Below are 25,614 nucleotides of genomic sequence, written 5' to 3'. Positions count from 1 at the left end.
TTTCTCAAATGCTTATACTCAATTGTTTCCCCTTAGCCTTGAACTCTGTCAATATCTCATATAACTTTTCTTTAATTTCCTCAGTATTTGCCCTTACACCTTCTTTTTCTTTTCTGTAACTAATCTGACATGATATTTCTCTTTATCTGCATCAGCTTTAGAATTGTTAAGTTTGCCCTTGAAAATTAACATTGTCTAAAGCAGTTCTTTCTTCTGGTAAGGCTACCCTTTTATTTCGTAATATTTTTGAACAGATCTCTTCACTATGTACCATCTTGTTGAAAAGTCTTGTAGCTGGAGCGTCTCCTCTTCAAAAGGTCTTCAGTTATACCAAATTTTGTATTGTAAAATTATGATAATACCCAATATTCTTCAGGAGTAATATTAATATTGAAATTACTTCAGCAGAACACCTCGGACAGTTATTAGTCCAGATATATTGGACATCGGCAGAAAATAATGTCTCAGTAAGAAGTTTTCAAAAGTGCATATGTATCAAATAACAGGCTAGAAAAATATTGTCTAAAATTTGAAAGGACTATTTAAAAATTTACAATATTTTCTGAAGAGAGAAGAAGTTGAGGGGCCAAAACGTTTTGAAATTACTAAAAATAAATTATAACATGGCCTTAATTAATGGAATAAGAATTCAATTAATGTGGGAGAAACTTAAAGTAAAGGGATATGTTTTATTCCCATCATCATTAGATAGACCTGGTTAGACTATTGCTCTATCTAGAAGATTATAACAGTAAGTAACCTATGCTGAGTGTTAGTGTTGTCAAGAAATTTAAAAGATTTGTACAATATTAATAAAGGATGGTTACAACTCATTATAGTTATTCTATTAAAGTATTTATTCAGTGTGTACCTAATATATATTAAAAAAACAAAATTTACGGACACGAAAAATATTCTTGTTCTAACTTATTAAAAGATGCGATTATGGTTTCATCTATACAGGTGGCTGTAAGAGTGAGTATTAAATAGTTTGAGATAATTATTTAAAAAGAATTGAGGAGCTATGTTTTCTGAGATTCCATAAACTATTTCTGTTTTATGTATTATATAAGGGTATTGAGGAGTGTGTGAGGTATTTGAGAGATGCAAATAAGAAGGCAAGAATTCAATCCTTCTCGAGATGCATGTTTTATGCAAACTGGTATTGTAGTTGTACCTTCTCATGTATTCAGACACAATGATGGTTTTCATTGAATTTTGGGTATGGTAACTTGCGTTATGTCTGAAGTTGTAGCCAGAGCTGTAGCAGAACTGCTGTTAGGGGCTAGTTTCAATCTGCTTCTGCCAGTCCTAAATGAAGGTTCGATTTCGAAGTCCCTCCAAAGTTTTTTTTTGACGCTCTATTGAGTTTTGCAATTGGCTAAGTTCACATAGTACCTCGAATTCGGTTGGAGGGTAACAATGCTTGAAATAGGAAGTTATCTGATCTTTCAGAAACGATACTACCAGTTACATTTATTTAAGTGCCGGTGTAGATCTTGATTTATATGAAAACAAAAACAAAAAATGGACGGACGCAAATAAGAATGCAAATAAATTATTCAATGCAAATCTATTACATCTAATATGAGTAAAGTGATTAGCGTTTGCTGGATTCCAACGCGGAGATCCTGGGTTCGAATCAAGCTGCTGGCCCTTAAATTTTCTCTTCCTATGATCTTCTTGCAGCTCCCTGTTCGATGATGGACAGTGTTGTCAGTAACGAGAGAACACTGTCGGTAGGCCGGAAGTGTACTGCAAAAAAGGTGTTGACGCGCCTTAAATTAAAAAAAAAAAAGTACGAAGATAATGTAAATGTATAACACCAAATAAACAATTTTATCAGATTCTTTAGCAGTTTTAACGCCAAAAAGTTTTAGCTCAATTTTAAAGTGCCTTTTGAATTTGTAACGATTATTTATCAATATTATTTTATTATTTCTCAAGGTAACTTTAATATCCGAGAAATATGAATTTAAACGTGAGGGTAATTACTCTACTCCTTTTAATAAAATGAAATCTAGGATTTTTTTTTCAACATGTCGCTTAGAAAAAGTAAAAAATCACTTTCGTAGTTTTTTTATAGACTTAACTAATTTATCGTACCCCGGATAACCGGAGTACACCCTGGCCCCAATTTATGCTTCTGGTTTAGAGTTCTACTAATGCGGCTGGTGCGGATGAAATGTAAGTTTTTGACAATGTACAAAGTTTAGGATCGATTCTCTTTTGCCAGTGGTCTTAAAGATCATGATAAATTTGAGCTTTTAAAAAGCTGTACTACATTTAATAAAATGAATCTATGATTTTTTTTTTGTTTCTGTTTTCAACATGTCGCTAAAAAAAAGCAATGTTACACTTTCAAACGGTCATTACGAAATGGAGATATTCATATGTTTTAGTAAAAAATAATTCCTTAGCTTTGTAATAAGAAAATAGTATTGAAATTAAGGAAACTGATTGTATAGAATTCAATATTATTTTATTTTTTGTTTTCGTATACACAGAAATCCTATGTTTTATACATTTGATGTCAGCAGAAATTTATCAAATCTTGTGTATTATCATTTATTTTCTAATTGCTAATTCTATTTTCTTTCCACAATTTGGAACTTGTATCTGTGCCTCTTTGCATATCAGTGTGTGTATAACAACTGACAGTAAACATTATTTTATAAAAATAAATAAATTTCATTCATTCAGCCGGCGTTTTATTGTTAATTTAATTTATTACTTAGGTGAGACCACCATTTCAAACCAATCAAATAGTTGAAGATGTTTGCGTTTCGGCGATTCCACAAACTCGTCAGATAGTAGTGGGCAGTATCGCGTGCTTCACAGTGGACTATGCGTTCCCTAGCGATACCTCGCAGAGCAACCTTTACGAAACCTGCCTCAGCGACCTGGTGAATCATTTTTTACAAGGTAAGATTAGTATATATAACTAAAAAAAACTTTTTTATCTAGAGATATAATGACTGACAATCTATTGAACCCTCGTACTGGTGTTAAACGAGACGCTACGATACCCATTTAGTCCTGAATTTGAGAAATCTCAGAATCTGACACGGTGCGTTGCGTATACGAATATATTCAAATACACTCCTCTAGCACTACGTACTTGCCCAGGTTCAATTTTTGTTGAATGTCATCGCAGACATCAAGGGTATATTTTGGCGCTAATGACCTCAGGAGTCGATACGCTGGGGGGGGGGAATCAAGGGTATATTAGAGATTCCTCCGCCCCCTTGTCTGCAGTGCTAAATAGTATGAGAGAATTTCTTGCCTGCCCCCGCAAAATGTTTTAAGGCCCCATTATAAGAAAAAATGTTTTAACTCCACGCTTTGCCAGAGCGTCCGCTATCTTGTTTCTTTCCATACCTGCATGCATCTGTGCCCGTAATAAGGTAGCTGTATTTTCTCTGCCCAGATCAGTGAGTATTGAGTAGACCGAGGGATTCACCAACCATCTTCAAGTTGATAACAATCTCTTGATCTCTAGATTAAACTAAACACATCTTCCTATTTCGTAAATTTCCCTGAGGAGGATGCTTGGAAATTCTCCCACTTGCATGTTTCTTTTCTCTCTTAGTACTTATCCCCACTTTCTGCGCTATTGCCCCTTCTTACGGCTGCCTTTATCTCTTTGTTGTAGGTGGTAAGTGCTTCCGTTTGGCTTTGCCAATCCCCGAAGCTGTTCGCATTTTAATAATCGGTGCTTTAAATTCTTTCTCAATCTGTTTCATGGGTTAGTGTTTGAATTTTCCTTTAAAGAGGTCTACGCTCTTCCGAATGACCTCTTGGCTTTGTAGGAGTAATGTCAGAATACATTTTGCTTGACTATTGCCTAAGGTTTCACCCAATATTACTACTTGTTCGTCCACACACGAATCACGCAGGAACATAAGTTTAAAGTAATTACCACATTATTAATCACTGTCAATTATTAATGTTTGTTTAATAGCTTTAAGATATCGAATTAATAAATTATATTGTAAACATATTGTCAGAAACAATCTCATTAAGAAATTGATTGTATTGAATTCTAAATGAGACAATATTTTAATAATGAAAAAGTAATGCATCTTTTCCGCTGAAAAAAAATTCTGGGTGCGCTTCCTTGCTGGGCTAATTGCTTTTTTTTAAAAAGTACTGTCACCGTTTGGGAAAGTGGTCTCAATTTTTGTTTTCTTTTTCTTTTCTTTTAAGGGAATGATATCTCGGTAATAGCCTTTGGTAAGAATAATTCTGGAAAAAGTTACTCATTATTTGGACCTTTAACCACTGGGACTTTTAACGACTCATCGCATGGACTTATTCTGCGAGCTACTCAACAAATCTTTAACTCGCTATCGGTGAGCTATGATATAGATTTGCGTTATGTTTTTATTGCTTTATCAACTTATGTCTAATATTTTTAATCTTTTCCCAGAAAATCGGTAAACAAGGACAGTATAAGCTATTAATTAGTTTTTTGGAGTTTACCAACGATAGTTTCAATGATTTAATCGCGGCGTCTCAAAATCACCGTGAATGTTTGCAGAATGAAAAGGTACGTAGCTCAGGATATCTCAAGAATATACCTTATTATTAATTAAGTAAAGGGCGAAGACTATATTCCTACACGAGCTATTTAGGTCTGGTTGAAAAAATTTATAAAGGATAATGAGGGCGAGGAAAGTAAGCTTGGCCCAAGAGATCTTTATGAAAGAATTCTTTATAAGAGAGTTCTCATAATTACTTTTTAAGATGAGGTTCGTGTCGCTTCCTACATAAACAAGTACCTTACACTTTAAATCATTAACTTTGCATTTCAGTAGGCATTTAGTATTACTAGTTATAGACGTCATCGACGTTTTGTTGTCTTGGTGAAATCTGATTTCTTCAAATTTCGGTAATCGCTATTGAATTGTCTTTAAAGCAAATACTCACATAGCTTCTTTATTTTTCAAATCTTGGAGCGCCTTTATATTCCAAATCCCGGAGCGGCTCCCATAAAGTATGTATACAGGGGATTTGATAACAACTGAAAGAGGAGATTTGACTTCAACTGGCACAACTTGTTAACAAGTGCCTAACTCAAATGGATTTCTCACTTTAACATCCTTCCTTCCTTCCCTTCTTCATCCACATTCTTCTCTTCATCTTCTTCCACATTTATACTTATAACCAACTTCCCATACCATTTAATCCTTCTTTAACATTTCATATATATGTATAAGAAGTAATAAATGGTAGCTGATGTGCTGAGCCTTTTTTTATTTCATTTTTTTAAATGAAAAAAAATTGTTTATTACCTTATAATGCCATTTAAATTTTAGGTTAGGACTACTGCTAGCCTTTTTGAAAGTGTCCACTGCCAGAATTTTAATAAAGTTTATAATATTATCAAAACGGCTATTGAAGCTAGATTGCACAAAAATTGCACTGTGGTCAAACAATTGCATACTGTCTTTATATTCACATTGCAGCAAGAAGGCTTCAGTTTAGGTAAACTAGTACTTTCATTTTTATTTCTGACGTACAAGTAGCAATTCAAATATATATTTATACAAATATAATTCTAGCTTAATTTTTGAGGTCTCTGATAAGAACATCGGAACCAGATCATGGGCCTAGACAAGTTGGTGTGTATGTAGTTGCAATATATTTACTATGACTTCCATCAATGCAGAGCAGATTTAGAATCCAGAACTACTTACTTGATTTGGCAGATGTTCTGGCCGAAAACCTTTGCTACAGTTTGGGGGCCTTCTCCTTTATAGGGACATTGCAGACATGAGCATTGCAAACCGAAAAAGACTGAGAACTCTTTTAAAGCCTAAATTTCAGTTAATAGTATGCCCAACTTTCCACCATTTTTCTTTTGTGTTTCCAGGTCATCTTGAGCGTAAAGAATGGAAAGCTGTATTTACAATATTAGGCGATTGCGATTGCAGCCCTGGGACCCGTCATCACATTAAGGCTAACTCTAATAGCAATTGTAGTTTACGAATATTCTCTGAGATAATTGCCACTACCGCTCAGGATGCGCCTGAAATTAGCGATAATTCAACGATAGCTAATCCATTTTTAACGAATCTTTTGAAGGTTAGATCGTAAGTTAGCTAAATTGAAGTATGAGATTAGACCTTAACTGAAAATAAAGTCGGTTCTTAACCCATTTTCTATGATTTTGTGACATTATTTTTTTTTACAGGATGGACTTACAGGACACAGTCAGACTTTAGTGCTATGCTGTGTGTCACCATCAACCGCTGACTATTGTGATACGCTTAGCCAGTTGAACGTAATTGATAAGCTGCGCTTGATGCATGTACAAAGCCATTTTCCAAGTGATATGCAATCGAATGCTGATGTTTTTGGGTAAGATCCAAAATTCCCTTTGACACATTTTAATCCCAAGCTTTTTGAAAGCTCCTAGCTACAAAGAATTCTTGACGTTGGGATCAAATCGTAGGTTCGTGTATAGAAATAAAATTCTTTCAGGGGTTTTGCTTAAAAAAAATTGAAGGTTCGCTCTATCTTTCGTCTAGGCATAACTCACAATCTTTGTTCCACATGCTGCTACCAATGTTTGCATGGTACTTCTACAGGAGAAGAAATTTCTGTGTTTCTCAGTTACCAGGATTGCCAAAAATCCGTATATTTTTTTATTGTTGCAATGTTTTTTTTTTTTGTAGTCTGGAATTTGCTGTATCACAATGGGAACGACTGGTTAGTGATGCCGAAGGATTATTTCAAAAACTGATCGAGAAAGATCTGCCTAGAGAGGCAAAAATTCAAATTGAGCAATGGCTATGCTTGAAACAAGAATGCTCTGATTGTTTGGTCACAGATGAGTCGACTAACAACTATGAAAAGATAACTAGATCTTTGGAACGTATAGGTAAAGTATCTTAGACTGAGACAACACTGAGATTATTTTCGACTGCACCAATTTCAGGCTGATAAACTCCTTTATCACCTTAAAGTTCTAAACGTTTTTTCAAGCCAAAATCCGCTTGCATCTGCTCCAGTTTCTGGGTCTCTGCTTCTCTTTTTTTCCTCCTTTGTTTGCTACTTTTCTTTTCTCCTTATAATTCCTTACAGATTCTCGAGTCACTCGTGACAGCATTTTACCTCTAGCTTCATTTCGCGATTGTATTGCTTCCTGAGCTTCCACATCAAACCAGTCACTTCTCTCCATCCTCACATGTCTTCCTAAAACTTCCTCCGCCGCTTCACTCATACCTGACTTTAGAGCCCGCCACTTTTCTTCCACACAAACCTCTCGCTCCTCCCCTGAATTCACACTGAACTTCTTTCATACACTATCCTCTTCTCATCCATCTTCAGCTTCGCCACTTGATAGAGCTTTTCCGCATTCTTTCGAGCTTTTATTGCTAAACGCATCCTAATTTTAACCTTCACAAGATAGTAATCCGTGTTTCAGTCAGCACCTGTACAACTTCTCACATCCAACACATCTGAAAAATGCAGTGCACTAACAAGGACATGACCTATTTGGCTCCTTGTGATTCCATTAGGGGAAACCCAGTTTCTTTTTGGATCTGTTTATGCGCAAAGAAGGTGCTAAAAGTTCTTCCCTAAAATATTTACATTAGGATGTCTTCAATTTTTACCCACAAAAGCAATTTACAAATTGTTCTTACACGGTGTCTTCATGTGAGCCAACAATTGATGTTATCGTTAAAGAACATTAAGCAAATGAATAAATAAAGAGAAATATGCCCTAGAAGATTAGAATATCTTATCTCTTGACAACTTACTTTTTTATATATATTTTCCACCTTATTTTTCTATCCTTGTTCGTCCACTCCTTCACTTTTTGTACCAATCGTTCCAAGTTTTCTTAAAGCTATCCACAAAGCTTATTCTTGTTTTTTTTTCTCAGATGAGGTTACTGAATACGAAGAACTATCTACGGAAGATCATACAAGTTCTAGCGATTGTGATAGCGTTGAAGAAATTGACAGTCAATTGGAATCCGATTCAATTATTGAAGATGATACGGCCACATGTTTAAATTCCCAGTCAATTGTGGACAATAGGCTGCAAGACTTCGAGGAGAAATTAGAAGTGTTAATGCATAAGTACGTTTTGTTTGCCATGCTCCTTAGTTAAAGGGTTAATGGCTGGGTTAAGTCTTGAGCTTTCATGACCATTTGGTTTACCCGGGTAAGATAGCCATAAATAAAAGAGTCTTTAGCAAAAACTCTGTCTTGGTTGAGAAAAACCAAGGTCATAAGTTTTCCAGTACGTCAGCAGCTCTCTTAATTTCTATAGAGTTATGGTTGGTTACCCGCGTGTACGGGATAACACGAAAGTTAACCTGTGCTAGATGCATATTGGTCACTCGACAACTAAAAGGTATTCTGAGATCTTTGCTTTTCAGATTTGTATAGGAGACAGGCAAGTACGTACTTGACTTTCTATAACAGGCTTTCCAAATTTTCCCATATTTGCTAGCGCCCTTCGAATCCAGTCTCGGATCACTTGCCATTTTTAACTCTTGCTTTTGTTCATAGATTTCGAGATATCACCAATAAAATGATGGACAAACAATTTGGTACAAAAAATTTTACAATAAATAGTCATCAAAGAATTTCAGCAGAACGTGCAAGTAAATCTGTACTACAAAGTAAGTAAAACCCCTCGTATTGTATATATTTAATTTTAAGTGAAGGGTGGTTAGTGTTTAAATGTTTAAAGGATGAATGAAATTTATGCCAAAACGCTTGTTATAACTTATTTTATGTAGGCTTTACATGCACAAATGATTTTTTTTTTTTCTGAGCATTCCCTATAGTAGCTTGGAAAATTTTTAAAATCCAGTATTAAATACTAAAGCACTCTCGTTTTCCCCTCAGATGGAGAAATCATTTCGGAACGTAGAAAAAGTTTAATCTTATCAGAAATTGAAACACCTCAAATGAATTCTTCAAGTGTATTTCAACCAATTACGGTGAGTAAAAATGTAGTTTATGTAAATTAAATTAATTAGTAAACAGTGATTTTTTTTTTTTTATTAAGATCTAGGATAGTCTAATTTTAGGGCTTAGTTCTTTCTACAAGATGGCCAAGTTTAGCACTTTACTGAGCTTTACGGGACCAATACTTGAAGTTTTCAAGAAGTAAAACAAAATGTAGAGTGAGGAAATTTGCGCAGCTATTGCGATTCTTTGGTCATTAATTTTTATTTAGTAAGTAAGTGAAAAAGTATTTTTTATAAAATGGTCGGTGACTGTTTGTCAAGTATGTATCCACCGCAACTCAAAAATGAAAAATTTTAAGTTGAAATTTGATATTTCGATTAGTTGCAAACAATAAGGTTTTAGTCAAAATCGGTCAATCGGAAGAAACACTTTAATAAATCAATTTTTCAGTTTTTATGTTTTTTAAATCGACTTTCAATTGCCTCTAAAACTTTGTATTAGAAGCATTTATGCAGATCTGTAACTTTTATTAGAAACTTTATCCAGCGAAATTGCTTTAAGGACACTTCTGTGTCAGGAATTGGTAGTCAGACATCCCTCTAAAGTGCTATTCCTTTTGTTGTATTGTCTCTCCACTTATATAACATCAACTAAAAAGTTATAGTATAATTTTAGTAACAAGTTAATATAAGTATTCTAAAATGTTATCAAATGTGGGACTGAATTTTCAAATTGATTAAAAATCGGCTAACTGAAAGTGCCACTTTAATGAAAAGATTTTTCCGTATTTAAAATGTTTGTTAAAACGCCTCCTACAGTTTTATTAATACATCGTTTATTAATTGCAAACTTATTATAAACGCAAGTCTGTTACTTGTAACATTTTTCCGGAAAATTCTATTAAGGGCAGCTCTGAGGAATATGGATTTTTTTGAAAGTATCATTTTTGTGGAACTTATGGTCCCATACTTTGTGGTTATTATGGAGAGTTAAATGTGTTACAGAAACTGCGAGTTTGAAGAAAACTCTAACCGGAAGAGCGCCTTCATTCAATGGGAGTTCAAGTTTTTGAGATTTTTTCTCGATTGCCATTGAACTGAATATAAATGTATAAACGAGTAAATTTATCATTTTTTTAAAGAAAACTTCGTTTCGCTTACTTGCTCACCGCTTTACCGAGATAATCCCTTCCTTCTTTGTCTACTATTGGCTTTTTAGTTTTACACGTCGTAGTATTTTTCTAAGACAGTGTTTGAGTGAACTCGTAAGTAAATGAGATGCATTGTCATACCAATATCATCAATTCTAAACCCCAAGAAAGAAATCCCTATTCTGAGAAGGCTATACCATGAAGCTCTCTTTTTTTTCTCTTCTTGGCATCTACATGATAAAAGCTTTTTGCACTTTACAGGATCAGTTATTCTTAGAGGACAAAAATGGCTCAGTACGCCATTCACCGCCAATCAATCTTCAAAATTGCCACTACTATGAGCGACAAATCACTGATAAATATAGAGCTATCGCCATGAACTACGAAAAACGCTTGCAAGATATTGAATTGATCAAGCAATTAGCCGGACATAGTGCAAGAAAGTAAGTATATTGTTTGGATTTTTGGGTTCATTGTAGAATTTATTGGTAATTTGAAGAGATTTGTGTTTATCGAGAGAGAAATCATCACTGACTTTTTAGAATTTTGAGGACTTTGGGAGTTTGTAGAGTCACAAAGGTCTTAATAAATTTATAAAAAAAAGTAAAGTAAAGTAATCGTCAATATTTTAGGCGGTGCTTAACACATATTTGCAAGTGGGGGCGGAACACATGCTTTACTATAAACATTTTTTCTAACAAATAAAAAGTAGCTGTACGTAGGATTCCAACTGGGGATCTCCCACTCACAAAATTGCGCTCTTAACTACTTGACCAACACCTCAGGTTTTCATAATTTTAGTATCTTTTAACAAGTAGGTGGTTTAATTTTTTGAACATTTTTTGCAAGATTCTTAACAGTACAGAGAGGTATTTAAGTCCATTTTAGCCCCTAATAAGAGGGAGTCTGGGCCATCTACACATTATGGTCTCCTTAAGGGGTAATTTCCTCACTATGAAACACTGGTCTAGCAAAGCACCACGATAGTCTTGGATTTATTGAAAGAAATTTATAACAAAGTACATTTGCTAGACGCCCCTGTCCAAACCTACTTTGGTAGGACGTAAAACCTTCCTGAAAAAATAGGCATTACTTTGTTTTATCCACTATTCTAGCAAATTCAGATCGGCGAAATGTAGTACAATTACCCAAAAAGTGTCAGGGGTCCAATTGTAATTGTAGGCTGCGTTTAAAGAAGCATCTCTTATAGTTAGGCAAGTATAGGGCTTGCTGACGTGATTATTCCCTTTCTTAGAGCTTTTCTGCATTAGACCAACATTTTGGTTATTTATAACCTGAGCTAATGCAAGTCTGAAACTTCTAAATATCGAGGAGATTCTCCTAAACTAAATATCTTTTTGAAAGTTCTTGTTGTGTTTGCAGAGTTGCAAATATGGAGAACAATCTGCAGAATTCCAAAAAACGAATGCAAAAGCTGATTAAATTATTAAAACGCACTGAAGAGCATAAATACTCACTTGAAAAGACCATCATTGAAGATCAAAGACGCATCAATGAATTAGAAGAGAAATGCAAGTTGCAATTCAACAGTAAGGTAAGTAATTGCATGAATGATACCTCCCAAAATTGTTCCTTGAGTAACTGACTAACACTGTGCAAAGGCAGATCTTCAGGAAGTTTTTGCGTAGAATCTAAAAGCCTGTAAGACCCATTATTCATGTTCTTTAATTTTAAGTAGTCCTCAATTCCTGACTGATAATCCAATTCAAACTGTTGTTCATAATTGTCGACAACTTCCTTTACATAATTTTTTAGGGCCTCTAGTTTTATTCACTCTCTTCGGTGACTTGAAGTCATGCCTTCGGGAAAATCAAACCACGTTTTTGAAGTCCTAGACTAAATAAGCAGTAGGACCTTTAATTCACGAGAAGGGTAGGAAAATTCCGGTTACCGACTTCCTATAACATATGGTTTGAGTCATTGAATATGGCGATACCCTAATACTTTACTTAATGAATCTGTACAACCACTAACCGTGATACAAAGTTCAGACAGCCTTATTCTCCATCCCTATTACAGTCACATTTATTACTTAGAATCTTATTTAGAATTTAGTATTTAACATTTAGTCTTATAAGAATTGTAAGTCTTAAATTGAGTATTACTATCTCGAATAATGTTTTATACAAATTTGCAGCACTGTTACTATTGCTGGAAATTTTAATTTAAGCTATCGTATTTACAAAACATTGTGTTAAGCAGAGATCCCACTGCAGTTTTCTCGTATTAGTGGGTCACTATTTTTGTCAATTTGCCATGCCACTCCATTGTTCCATTCTTCAGTCATTCTTTGCTTTACTATTAAGACCAATGGGGTTGATTAATTCTTTATTTTTTCATTTTTATAGGGCTGCGTATACTTCGTCGTAGAGCGGCTCTAGAACCTCCCAATCAGAAATCTTAAGTCCCTTGATAAATTACGAGTATTAGCTTGCTCCCCAAACAGAATAATAATTTTTAGGATGTCATAACGTTTATTAAATTTTAGGGGATATTGAATTCATGACTTAGAATCACTTTTTTTTTTTGGAAGTCTGGTCTATAACAGATTAGCTAGAACTAGATTCTAGGATCTAAATGTGTAGGGGTCTTACTTAGGTTTTATTTTCAAATATAGGCTAATTAAGACAAATCCAGGTATGGAATTCTGGTCATACAATAAACAGAATTGGACACATCAGATTAAAAATTCTAGGAAAATCAGTTGATTGGAAGTTTAACATATTTATGATTATATGTACAGCAGTTATACTTTAATGTTGTCTGTCACAACTGTTATAAGGAGAAATGATCGTTCTTACCGTAATCATTTCTGAGTCTTATTATTCCCATCAAAGTTTTTTTTTGGGGGGGGGCAATGAACCAATGGGTTATTATGCCCTCCCATCAAAGTTAAATCAGAGTTAAGAACCCCTTTATTATTCTCCATCAACTATTCTTTGATCTCTATAAATTTCAGCCTAAAATTTTGGAGGCAACTTCTACCATCAAGGAGGAGAATGATATCGTTAGAAATGAGTCACCACAATTGAATCTAGACGATGGTAACTCGAGGATATGTAACAAGGAGTCTTTGCGTCAAGAGATCATTAATCTGAGGAAGACTCGAGAATATCTGCTAGAGCAGAGAAGAAATTTGGATATAAAATTGAATAAGGTAGGGGTTTAAGGACTTCATAAGTCCCTTTTGTGACTCTCTGGATATTCATCTTGTGCTGAGTGAACTCGATCAGGTTTTAAAACACCTTAAATAATCTTGCTCCTTGAAGTTTAATAGAAAGAAGTTATTTTTATCAAAAAAACATGTATTCCACAATATACCTTTGGTGTCTCTTTTTTAAAATTAAACTCTCACTTAGAAGGTTCTTAATCCAAATTCTAGAGCTTTGAATTTCTGTTTCATAGGATAAAGTGTTCACAAACGCTGAAGAACGAAAATTTCTCGAGTTGGACGAAGCAATAGAAGCTATTGATACGGTGATCGAGTACAAGAATGAAATCATTTGCGGCCATGACATACACCTTCGTGATCACACAAGTGATGAAAAGGTAAGCAACAATTTTAAGGCTATCTTTCCTAGAATGTAGAGCCTTTTCGGGGATTAAAATACCTTTGTGGATTATTATTATATTGTTTTTTAAGTTTTTGGCCTTATTAGTAAGAAATTATAATGGTATGATTCATGTAAAGGAAGGCTGCCCTTTTGGGTGTTTCAACTTTAGGTACGATATGGTATCCACATCGGGGTAGAAAGTCCCACGATTGGTATTAAGGCCTATGGCAAGTTTTAGAGATCTTCCAAACCGTTCAGTTTTTTAAAGTTCTTGCCGTATATTATTTTAAGTGTCTTGAACACATGTCCTGAGTATTATATTCTAGAAGCGACAAACAATCAGATCTGGACACTACATCGTCTAAAAGGTTACTCCTATGTGTCTTGAGGGTCTCATCTTGTTATTTTCATCTTTTAAAGGATTTTGAGTTCATGAATGAGAATCTAACATGAGATTGAAGTGATAGATAGCCAAAATTAAACACTAGGACCCCTAACAGTTTGACCTTCTGTTTAAGGGTCGCATATTGTAATTGTACCTTTAAAGGGTTTTAAAATCATAACAGGTGCTCAAACATAGTTAATATAACTCTAGCCTCACGATAGGTAACAAGAATTGGTAACAGATTAGCCCCTAAACACTTCAGGGGCTCTCACTTTGTTACTTTATTTACAAGGAGTATTTTGATTCATGACAGAATCAAACATGAGAGTGGATCTCTGGAACGTGGTATTAAGTCCAAATAAGATAATAGAATTAGGTCGCAAAGACTAGAAGTTCTTAGCCATGGTAATTTCCTTAACCCTTTCAGACCCTGTGGCTACAAATGTGTATATAAAGTTTGTATTAGATTTCTATAGTTACCCTAAGATTTTTATTCACTGGAGCCCATTGTACACATTTCTACAACACACTTCTACTCGAATGGAGCGCTATAGTCTCGGTCGGCGAAATTTGGCAACTGTATTGCATTTTCTTTCAAAGCGCGGCATTTCACTCAAGCAAATTAGTGAAAACTCTTCTTTATATAATATTTTTATTAGTTATTTAGATAGTTTTTGACGAGGAACTTATTTTTTCATCATTAAAGGAAGTAAATGGTTGGTATTAAACATTCATTTTTTTTCTAATGCTGATTATATAAATTATTTATTGATTTCTTTTAATGTACACAATTGTGTATATCAGGGCTTAATTGTAAATTTTCGTCGTTATTACAGTTGTCAAAACAAATGTAATTTTAATACTATTATTTGAGTAATAATGTGTTGCTTCTTTTTATCTATTCGTTTCTCGATTTTTACTTTGTTTAGAATACAACCCAAGATGGAAAAACGTGCTGGTTTATCGAAGTATGATGTTAACAAAGTATATGATATCGATAAAGATATTGATAAAATCCAAGAGTTGTTTTTGGATCCAAATGTTTCCGAATTATCTTCGTGTAGTGAAGAGGAAGATTTATCGGTTATTCCGCAACAGAACAGAAAAAAAAGTGTGAGACTTGGTGCAGATAAGATAGACAAAAATGATGCTGTAGAAGAAATCGATGAGGAAGAAGAAAATGAAGACATAGAAAATTTAGAAGCAGCAGCTATAGAACCTGCCTTTCTTCAACTTTACCTCCACTTTCAAAGAAAGAAGATATAAAATGGCGCCATCGACCAATATCCCAACATTTCTCACCATGGTCCCAACCAAAGGCCGATGATTGGGATACCGAATTACTAGCCCCAGTTAAATATTTTTATCGGTATATACCAAAATCTTTATTTAAATTAATAGCTGAGATGACAAATTTATATGCAGTCCAAAAAAACGTACTGAAATACAAAAATGCAACCCCGGAGGAAATAGAAGTATTATTTGGGCTCCACATTGCAATTGGTACATTGAAATTTCCAAGAGTGCGGATGTTCTGGGATACAAGCATAAAAATGAACTTATTCTTGGAGAATATGTCTCGGGACAGATTTTTTCAGTTGCGTACAAATTTACATCTTGTAAATAACTTGGAAATACCGAAAGACAATAATGATAGGTTTGTCAAAGTACGTCCTTTGTAAAATTCTATTCGAGAAAGAGTTTGCAACTTGAAACGGAACAATATTTGTGTGTATATGAAGGGATGATTCCTTTTACAGGGAAATTAGACATAAAACAATATGTCAAAGGTAAACCAAACCCGTGGGGCATCAAAATGTTTATGCTTTGTGGGAAAAGTGGCCAGGTTTATGATTTTATATTATACCAAGGTCTAGAACTGAACTGCAAGAAGAATATACTCGAAAGATGGGAATAGGACCAGCTGTTGTTCTTCAACTAATTCAGAGACTTGAAGGCGAAAATGGTCACCAATTATTTTTTAATAATTATTTTTCATCGTATAACTTATTCGAAGTTTTAAATCATAAAAGAATAATGGCTGGAGGAACAGTAAGGATAAATCGTTTTGGGAAAAATATTCCTCTTCTAGGGGACAAAGAATTATTGAAAAAAGAGAGAGAATGTGTGGATGAAGTAACAAGCAACCAAGAAGTTACGCTTGTAAAATAGTTGGATAGCAGACCAGTTGTCCTATGTTCAAATTTCATCGGAAAAGGAAATGAGGATACAGTTCAGAGGTGGGACAAACATCAAAAGAAATATGTGACAGTGGCACGTCCAGAACTGGTGAAAACTTATAATTATGCTATGGGTGGGGTTGATTTGTTTGATCAACTAATTAGTTACTACAAAATTTTCGTTCGTTCAAAAAAATGGACTTTAAGAGCCATTTTCCATGCCGTAGATTTTGCAGTTGTCCAAAGTTGGATAGAATATAAAAAGGATGCAGAAGTTTTAGGAATCAATAAAAAACATTTTTTGGATTTGCTTTGAAATATATTGATTTGTAGGCCCGTTATTAATTATATTGTTTACAGGGCGAAGAAATGTTAGTGGATCGGCTCATGAATTTAAGCGAACAGGAGATGAGGACGCTGTTGTACAAATACTTCCGGAAGGTTATTGACTTGCGTGAGTCAGGCCGCCGATTCGAGCAACAGTTGGCTGAACAAGATCACCAGATTGAGACCCAAACCTGGAAGATTCGAGCGCTCAGCAACGCTGTGCAACAGGCGCACATTGAGAATGAACGTCGGCTGATCATGATCTTGCGCGAGCATGATGAGAAACTGCATCTGATGTTCCGCCATTATGGGGGTCAGGTGAGCGCCAACGTAGTGGCTGGCGCAGATACTAGTACAGCTGGCTCTAGTCTGGATCCGGAGATGGAGAAAGTGGAGGCCATGGACTCGCGGCCATTGATCCAGCTACAAGGTAGGTTGCAGGCTGTTTTTTCAGTGGCTTAAGACTAAATTTGTTGTCTGAGGAGCGGAAAATGTTGATTTATATGTGCGCACAGACTGGATCCTAGAAACTGCAATACCAAGGTCGTGAATTATTAAATTATTTTTGAAGGTTTTTGCCTTATCAGCTTGTGATTGTAATAATACGATTCCTTTTAAGAGAGGGCTTTTTGAGTTTTTATTGTTTTGGTGCGACATTGCACCTAAATTGTAATAGAAGACCTCTGACAAGTTTTAGAGATGTTGCCTGACTTTCTTTTTTTCCCCAATCTCGGCGTGAGTTTTGAATCTGTGACTGAGAATTACATTTTTCAAATTCAATCAGTTTTTGGAAGGCGATTCACTACTGAAAAAATAACACTAACCCACGACCTGAGTCCCGTCTGAACTCTTGCATTTCTTATGAGTTAATATGAGCCAACATTCGCTCATTTTTGTTTTGTTTTTTTTTATTCCAGGGGCCCTGCCTAAAACCAGCTCTTCATCTAAGGCCATCACTATACCTCAGCAGAACCTGAAAAAACTTCAAGGTTCATTGGCAACTCATACAACTAAAGTCACACGCAAGAAGAACAAATTAATAATTCAACAGCAAAAGGCTAAAAATTTGCCATAATTTCTTTTTCGTTAAGGGCTTCGGATTTATATTAAAATTTTATTATGGAATCTAGTCATGATTTTTTCAGCCAAATTATAAGGACAAAAAAGGCAAGGCATCGATCGGGCTTGGCGATGAGGCAGGAATTTTCCTGGGGGCAATGACTAGAATTTTCCTGGGGCTGAGGAGAATGGTCCAGAGAACTGGGTGGAGGGTCACAGTGAGTAAAAAAGTATCACTTAGGTTGCATCCTTCTTTACGAATTTAGTTGATAATTAAGGAGTTAATGTAAGAAATCACTTAGGGAGACTGAGAAAGAGGCCTGAATAACTCGGTGTGTGAGTCTCAAGGGACTTCCTCTTCAATGCTTAAAGCGTATACCTCTGAAACTATTTTAGGCTCCCCAATAACTTAGTCATCTCTCTTAATGGGAGGCCCTTATAAGGCGTTCCCTTTAAGAAAATAAAAAATTAAAGTAAATTGTCTCTTATTTATTAATTTGATTTCTAGTTTATGTTTGTACAAATATATATATTTTTTGCATAATTGTGTTATGTAATAATAAATTTTTAATATCCAAGACTTTCTTTAAAGCTCCCTTTTATTCTAAAGTGCAGTGGAGTTTTCAAAATGGTACTTAAGCAAAAAATTGCAGCACAATGCCAGTGCAAACAACATCCATTACACCATCTATAACTTGACTAAATCTTCACTTTATGCCATTTTTTCATAGACCACGCTTCCAAATAATTTGAAAAGTGCTAATAAAAGGAGGGAAAAATGACAAAGTCAGTCCAAAAAATGCCTTTATTTACAATTGTACAGGTTTTAGCTGATACTTTAACTCAACACTACCGTAACTTTTATACAAAGCTATGCAGAGAATATACAGGACCCATAATTGCTTCACTTTTATGAGTATTGTCCACACTTAAGCAAAAAATAATTCATTCGCACTCCCTAGGTGCTCTGGACTTCTGAGAACAAAGTAAATTAGCAATATGGCGGCAGCTTTTGTTAAGTAAGGGTCGTGGTATAGCTAATTACTAATTATGTAATTATTTAAAGTCACCCTGCCGGGTTCTAACGAAGCTGTAGATGTAAACAAATTGAAGTCCCCCTATATGACCCTCATAGCAACATTAAATAATCTTAAATTAATGCAATATTATCTATCTCACTCACCTTTTTCAATATATTACACACTTGTGTTTGTAAATCTTTCAAAATTGCAGCCTGATTATGTAGTTCCTGAAATTTTATTATTTATTAAATTGGTTTGATAATTATAGTGAGAATTAAGGATTATTTATTAAAACAAATAAACAAATAAACAACTGTAAGAAATTCGTTTAACGGTTAAAAATATCGTTTCGCTCTCCACGAGGTGGAAGACCTTGGTGCTACCCAAGATGTTACACAGACATCGTGCCACAAAAATCCATTTGAAGGAGGTCCACAGATGCACTTTTAGAGCTCTTTAGCTGTTCCTAAATATTAATAATCTAATATAAAATGCCCCTGAAGCTCCTAGAGTGCGAAAGTTTGGAGTAAGCGAAGCCAAATTTGAGTAATCAGCCCTCATATTATTTTAGACATCCAAGCACAGTTACTAACCGAACGTGTCTTGAAGCTACAAACAAACTAGTTGCAGCTCCAGGTAGCTACTTGGTGTTCCAAATATTTAACTTACCAGTTAATGATCCTTTACTTATTTAGGACAGATTCCTTGAAGTACCATATGAAGTGTTTGGAGCTCACAATATAGATACTAACCAGATTATGCTCCCTGATCTATCTAGCATACCTTGGAGCCACATATATGCAACTTAGACATCCAAGAACATTACCCATTTTCTGCCCCCAATAAACTCTTGGAGTCACAAATCTAGGTCCTGCAAAAAATTATTGTTCCTCGACAGATCTGAAAGACAAATCCTAACACTTGAAGTAGAAAATTAAAAACTCCTAATACTAGAAGTAGTATCAAGTAAAAACTCAAAAGTTTATAAACAGCCACCATAAATTAAAGCGTGCATAAAACTTCATAATTTAAACAATTATTTTACCTTATCCAATAAAATTGTTGGAATGAATGATACTTTTGGTATTAAAGCATCAGTAGCATCGCCATATTTTTTTAACAAAAGGTCACCTTCAGGTCCCATGGCGCACTTTTCCACCTTGCTCCAACTGATATTGTACTGTTCACAACACTGGAAATTAGAAGGAAACATAATTAGTATTTTGGACATTTTGTTTTTGAAGCTTCTAAAAAGGCAGATTTTGGAGGAACCCACAATTATGCTCGCTTATTTTTTTATTTTTCTAGGCTGCTTGCCTTCAGAGCCTCTCCCTAACTTCTTTTTAAAGCCCAAAATCCCTACAAAACTCTTTTACAAATACTCACCTTTTTACCAATTTCTTTGGGATTATAGTTTTCATCTATCATACAGGTGATGACCTTAACGCGGATGACATCATCTGAAGTCATTTGTAAAGTGCATCCGTGTATCTTATTACCTAAACACTCCAACGGACCATGTTGACATGTAAATCTGTATTTGCCTTTGCTGACAGTTTCTGTCTGAAAGTAAAGTCGTATCAAAATAATAGTAATAATAAATAAATAAAAGGAAGGGATTAGCTGAGTGGTTAGCGTATGCTGTATTCCAAAGCGGAGATACCGGGTTCGAATCCGAATGCTGGCCCTTTGATTTTCTCTTCCAAGGAGGTTCTTACAGCTCACTGTCCGGTGATGGACAGTGTTGTCTGTTACGAGGGAACACTGTCCGGAGGCCGACAGTGTAACTAAAAGAAGCTCCGGTTGCCAATAAACTCAAATGCTGACGCGCCTTAAATACAAAACCAAATAATAATAAATAAAATAAAATTACATTTAAAAATAAAGCCATATTAAAGTTTTAAAAATTAAAGTCAAGAAAAACTGTGCAATTCAATTTTACACATTATTTACTTTTCATAAAGTTAAAGAAGTAATATTACAAATTAAAGCCATCTTTAAAAAAAAATTAATCTTGATCTAAAACAAAGCCACCGCTACATCATTAAAAAAATAATTAATAAATTGAATAGATTAAAAAAGAATAAGGTTGAAAATGGATGAAATAATCAAGTATAAAGTCCACATTAGAAAATGATTTTGATTTTTTTTTTTTTTTTACCTCAGGGCACCTCATATTTCTAACAAATAAGCCTTAAAATTGCCCTAACCTCTGCCTTGCCATACGGTATCAAATCCATTTTGAGGTAACTAATTGGCAGTTTCTCCACTAGTGGTTGTAGTTGATTGGTGAAGAAACTTCTTGAGTCTGGGCATAGACACTCATAGTAGACACTGATCAAAACAGCTTCGTTATGGACCACATTGTCCGCGTTCATTATGCTATAAGGCATTTCTGGCACCAATCCATTGATGCCTGTTGTATCCTGCAATAATAAGGTTAAATATAAGTGGTAGATCTGTATTGATTTAGGTCCCTTCAATGATGGTCCAACACAGGGGTGTCAAACTCAATTAAAACACGGGACATTTGGTGCAACTGGCAATTTTCATGCGGGCCACAACTCATTCACAAATCTGGTTACATTTCTATTCTGAAGTGAGGATTCAGGAATATGGATAAATTAAAACACTAAATAATGGTGTTTTTTTAACATTTATTTTATTTAATGTATTTATAAAACTAAAATTATTCTTTTTTTCCCGAAAATTGCCAGCGATTTCCTCGTACTAGTTTTCTAATATCTGGATCCGTAGACTAAGAACGGACAGTCTTCATTAAGGACAGATATTTATTTGTCAATCTTAATCTGTATGCCGGTTTATTTAACTATATGGACGAAAGTTAGATTAGAATTAGATTAGGGCGGCCTCAAGGCCTACCCCACTGCGACCCCTTTGAATCTATTGTGGCTCCCCGACTTTAGAGCTCGCCCTCCAGACCAGTCCGTTTAAACAGACTCTTAATTCTGGAGAGCGACTCCTGGGTAAAGCTCAAAGCCTTGGTTTTTCCTCCACGAGAATGGACGAAAGTTGCTCACCCAAAATAACTTAAAATTAGTGCAGCAAACTTTTTAATTGGCCAGGTATATACTTATCTTCGGTAGTAAGGGTTAACGAGGGAATTGTGTGTACGGTACATGGTGTACGGTACATGATCTCCCCTAAGTGCTATTTTCTTCATGACAATTTTTTCTAGTCATTTTAATTCAGAACATCGTGAGCCACAAAAAATCACCTCGGAGGCCGCATGCGGCCTACCAGTTTGACACCCCTGATGTCTAACAAGTACGTACGGGGAACTCGTATATCCTTAAGCAGACGTCTAAACTGCCAGTCTATCTACCATTGGGATTAATGTTAATTTATAAACGAGCTGTTTCGAGCCCATGCGAATAATCCGGGTTTAAGTACAGCTGCCTGCCTTTACATTTTCTGTTCCTACGATTCATTTACAGTTCACTGACGATAAAAGAAGTGTGCGAACAAGTGTACACTATCCGGAAACCAACAAGTACTAAAAAATACTCAGGGCACAATGACATCATATGATGACCCCCGCATTAAAGGATTTAAAAAAGTGTGCAAAAGTTAACAAACAAATTCACTACTAATTAAAAAAAAAAAAATCTGGAACTTATCGTATGATTTTCATGTCCAGCGGCTCATTTTTCCTAAGGGGAAAATCTCCAGTGTCCATATATATAAACTACATTGTAGGGGGTTTCATTTTTAAATAATAAAATTCGCACCGATTTGGGCACATAATACCTAAGTGCAATGGTCATATTCTCTTAATTCGCAAAAAATAAATATGTTACATTAATTTTTTTTTCATTTTTAAATACGCAAAAGGGTAGTGAGGTGGTGTACAATTTCTTGGGATGTGCCCTTTAATTTTTGTTTTTATTATTATTTAATGATTTAAGGCGCATCAACATCTGAGAATGGCGCCCAGAGCTTTTTTTAGTACACTTCCACGTTGGCCTCCGGACCTCGTGTTCTCTCGTTACAGTAAACATTGTCAATCACCGGACAGTGAGCTGTAAGAAGCTACTAGGAAGAGAAAATCTAAGGGTCAGCAGCTTGATTCGATCCCAGGACCTTCGCGGATTCAACACCAACCTCATAGCTAATCCCTTCTCTGCGAACCCTTTACTGCTTGTGCATATATATATATATATATATTTTTATGTTCCGTATGAGCTTCAACACATTTGCACTTATGTCCACTAACTTTGGCATACATATTCTTTAGGCCAAGAGAAACAATACTATAGGGTAAGCAACACAACCCTCTATTTAGAAGGGTGGTTAGAAAGTCTACTTTTATCCACTAAAGGTTAATTAATAATTAGAACGCATTGTGCATATGTTATGGGTTTATCACACTCTTATCTATTAATTTTCTAGAACAGTAAAATTTTACTGACTGTAAAATAAATTGCATGTAAAGCACCACCAGAAGGGGTAAAGATATAGATAGGTTCGAAACCTTCACAGTTTACATCAATAATCAGCAGTAAATGTTTTTTACTGGATAATAATGATATCAACTAAAGAAGAAGCTAAATTACATTATATGGTTAACAATACCGTTAACAGCACGGGGCATGCTCTGAATGAGGTGATGCCTCCTCTTGGTTCTAATACCAGGCTTGGACTATTGAAATTAGGAGAGCGAGCTAACCAAAGCAAAATTTCTAACAGACTTGTTGCGGAAACAATCGATCTAAATGGAAATGAAAATTTCTGTGGAGACGTTCATAGAGAAGAGCAACGGTATATGTGTACGTTGCAATCGCTAGATGGATAGACCATGAAGAACAGAGGATAATACGCAAAAACAGATAATGGGAAAATCGTGACACGGTAAAGTGAGGTTTTCCTACTTGAACTAAAAAAAAAAGAGTTCTCTTCACTTCATAGGATGGATTTGATTAAAATAGCTCCCTTGTATTGACTTAAGAGATTGCATCTTTGGCACTACAATCACTAGGTTGCAGTATGAACTCTTTGGCATGTTGAGACCAAAAGAAATTATCTAGCCAAATCGACTAGTACGTCTGACCATTGGAAAATCTAATCTTATTGAGGGGATGTACAAATTTACGGTTAGTTAAAATTCAGAATCGTTTCCCACTATATACCATTTCGATAGAAAGGAGGTATAAGGGAAGTTACAACCTTGTAGTCAATACTCCACCCTAACCAGTGTAATGTACAGATATTAAGTGGAACAGCAACTTTGTAACCGACAGTTTCATACTGAGCCCATTGAAAATATAACATCTATATCAAGGAGAGCTACAACTCTGTGCAGTATACAGCTCCCAATCAGTGACAAGCACAAAACAATCACCACATGTATTAAGAGAAATGTTAAGCATACACTGAAGATTTAAGCAAACTACTACTTACTTACCTTAATATTAGAAATTTGTGTCACTCTAAAGAGGTAGTAGTATATTAGCCACAGAGCTAATAAAATCACAGCAAATAGAACTAGTTTCGCTCTGAGTAACTTTGATACAAACATAGTATTTATCCTTAATATACCTTTTAAACTGTTTCATAAAATTTAAATAGAAAACGAAAGTTCCTAACAAATCTTGGATAGATCATTCCTCGAGTAAAGGAACAATTAAAAGACTAAATATAAAAGTAATGTCTCAAAAAAACAAAAGAACAAATTCTTAAATTGAGATATTGTCACAAGTTAATAAAAATGTCTTTTTTGAGTCCCTACTTTTTTCTATTCACGCGTCAATATTTTTACATGCTCGTCACTTGTTTAGCAACTATTTAAACTGAATTGTCACTGAGTAAATATAACAGTCAATATAACCTTCCTGTAAAGAGAAGGTTTCAAAAATAAGGGTTAACACTCAATGGGTTTACTCTTACAATTATTAAAATTTAATTGATGATTTTTTTTCCAAACGTTCATTTTCTCTTTCACAAATATAGAGTAGGCGGAGTTTACAATTAAAGAGATAGTTCCTTCGTAAAATAAAATAAGGGTCAATTTTTTTTTTTTTTTTTAATGTTTAAGGCGCGTCAACATCTAAGGTTATTGGCGCCCGGAGCTTTTTTCAGTGCACTGCCGGCCTCCGGACAGTGTTCTCTCGTTACAGACAACACTGTCCATTACCGGACAGTGAGCTGTAAGAAGCTCCTAGGAAGAGAAAATCTAAGGGTCAGCAGCTGGATTCGAACCCGGGACCTCCGCGTGGGAGTCGAGTACGCTAACCGCATAGCTAATCCCCTCCCTGTCAATGTTATTAATCACTCAATTCTGTGCATTGAAATAAACATTTCTCAATGTCATAAAATCCTCAGATTCCCAAAACCCAAATAAAATCACTTTTTCTGAAAAAGCTTTAAAAAAAAAAAAACGATGAACAAGGTGTGGACTAACGCATTATAAAGATTAGGTAAAATCTTTTGAGCCATTTTTGTTCAGCAAACTTTGACTGATATCGGTCAGATCCTAAGTATCGATTGGAAGTACAATAGTACCAAACCGGAATAACTAGGGAGTTTTTGCGTTTTGATAGTTTTTCTGGTTAAACAAGTTTATTTAAAAACTAGAAGTAGGTCACAAAAATTTAAAAAATCTTGCGTGAACCTCACAAGACTCTCCCTTACTACTATACTCCAAGATTCTACTTCACAACTTTTTTTCAAACTTCAAAAAATTTGAGATTCTAATAAATTTTTACCATCATTATAAAGTTAGAAACTCCTTTAAATACTCTAAAACGAAAAATTATTAGGAAGCCTACCTCCAACTCCTCTATTGCTTTTAAACTAATTTTCAGAGAAAATGAATAAAGCAAACGTTAGAAAACTAAATGTAAAGATATTTTTTTCATATTAAAATATAATTTTATTAGTATTATTTCTATATATTTTAAATTTTAAACTTCTTTTCTAATTTTTATTTATTATTATTAAATTTTTTTATGTTATTT

At 34.8% G+C, this 25,614-nt stretch overlaps 2 protein-coding genes across 6 annotated transcripts; one reads left to right on the top strand and one right to left on the bottom strand.

Moving 5' to 3' along the window:
• Window positions 1-738: 738 nt before the first annotated feature.
• On the top strand, window positions 739-18,193 carry cos (kinesin-like protein costa). The gene is made up of 17 exons (XM_074143280.1): window positions 739-975; window positions 2,739-2,925; window positions 4,210-4,355; window positions 4,433-4,552; window positions 5,322-5,490; window positions 5,879-6,090; window positions 6,200-6,366; window positions 6,684-6,889; window positions 7,898-8,096; window positions 8,532-8,644; window positions 8,874-8,968; window positions 10,351-10,532; window positions 11,473-11,644; window positions 13,070-13,267; window positions 13,516-13,659; window positions 16,590-16,986; window positions 17,474-18,193. Exons 1-17 carry the CDS (start codon window positions 946-948, stop codon window positions 17,629-17,631), a joined length of 2,895 nt encoding a protein of 964 aa, XP_073999381.1. The 5' UTR covers window positions 739-945; the 3' UTR covers window positions 17,632-18,193.
• A 213-nt stretch (window positions 18,194-18,406) lies between these two features.
• Window positions 18,407-24,510, bottom strand: LOC141461868 (gamma-interferon-inducible lysosomal thiol reductase-like). 5 transcript variants are annotated; one of them, XR_012463050.1, is made up of 7 exons: window positions 24,063-24,510; window positions 20,848-21,063; window positions 20,024-20,200; window positions 19,683-19,829; window positions 19,307-19,537; window positions 18,799-18,864; window positions 18,407-18,590 (listed from the first exon to the last, which is right to left on the bottom strand). XR_012463050.1 is itself a non-coding variant. In XM_074143286.1 (6 exons), exons 1-6 carry the CDS (start codon window positions 24,174-24,176, stop codon window positions 18,561-18,563), a joined length of 747 nt encoding a protein of 248 aa, XP_073999387.1. In that variant the 5' UTR covers window positions 24,177-24,509; the 3' UTR covers window positions 18,407-18,560. The 5 variants fall into 5 exon arrangements, 2 of the variants coding, with proteins under 2 accessions (XP_073999387.1, XP_073999386.1); XR_012463051.1 differs by having other exon boundaries at window positions 18,407-18,587; XR_012463052.1 differs by having other exon boundaries at window positions 19,307-19,508.
• Between the last annotated feature and the right edge of the window lie 1,104 nt (window positions 24,511-25,614).

Source organism: Rhodnius prolixus, unplaced genomic scaffold (genome assembly GCF_049639745.1).
Source record: "Rhodnius prolixus isolate KJV_2025 unplaced genomic scaffold, Rpr scaffold_12, whole genome shotgun sequence".
NCBI classification, from domain to species: Eukaryota; Metazoa; Arthropoda; class Insecta; order Hemiptera; family Reduviidae; genus Rhodnius; species Rhodnius prolixus.
The sequence above is the reverse complement of the archived record's forward strand: the minus strand, read 5'-3'. Positions and strand labels throughout refer to the sequence as shown.

What these genes read in the sequence shown, in the direction of transcription:
- cos (XM_074143280.1), top strand. Translation starts at nt 946, where the DNA reads ATGGTTTCATCTATACAGGTGGCTGTAAGA. An exon ending in TTTTAACGAATCTTTTGAAG is followed by an intron (nt 6,091 to 6,199) that starts GTTAGATCGTAA and finishes TTTTTTTTACAG; the next exon opens with GATGGACTTACAGGACACAG. An exon ending in TTAGAAGTGTTAATGCATAA is followed by an intron (nt 8,097 to 8,531) that starts GTACGTTTTGTT and finishes TTTTGTTCATAG; the next exon opens with ATTTCGAGATATCACCAATA.
- LOC141461868 (XM_074143285.1), bottom strand. Translation starts at nt 24,176, where the DNA reads ATGTTTGTATCAAAGTTACTCAGAGCGAAACTAGTTCTATTTGCTGTG. An exon ending in CAACAATTTTATTGGATAAG is followed by an intron (nt 18,865 to 19,682) that starts GTAAAATAATTG and finishes ATAAAATTTCAG; the next exon opens with GAACTACATAATCAGGCTGC. An exon ending in TGTGTAATATATTGAAAAAG is followed by an intron (nt 18,591 to 18,798) that starts GTGAGTGAGATA and finishes CTTTGTTCTCAG; the next exon opens with AAGTCCAGAGCACCTAGGGA.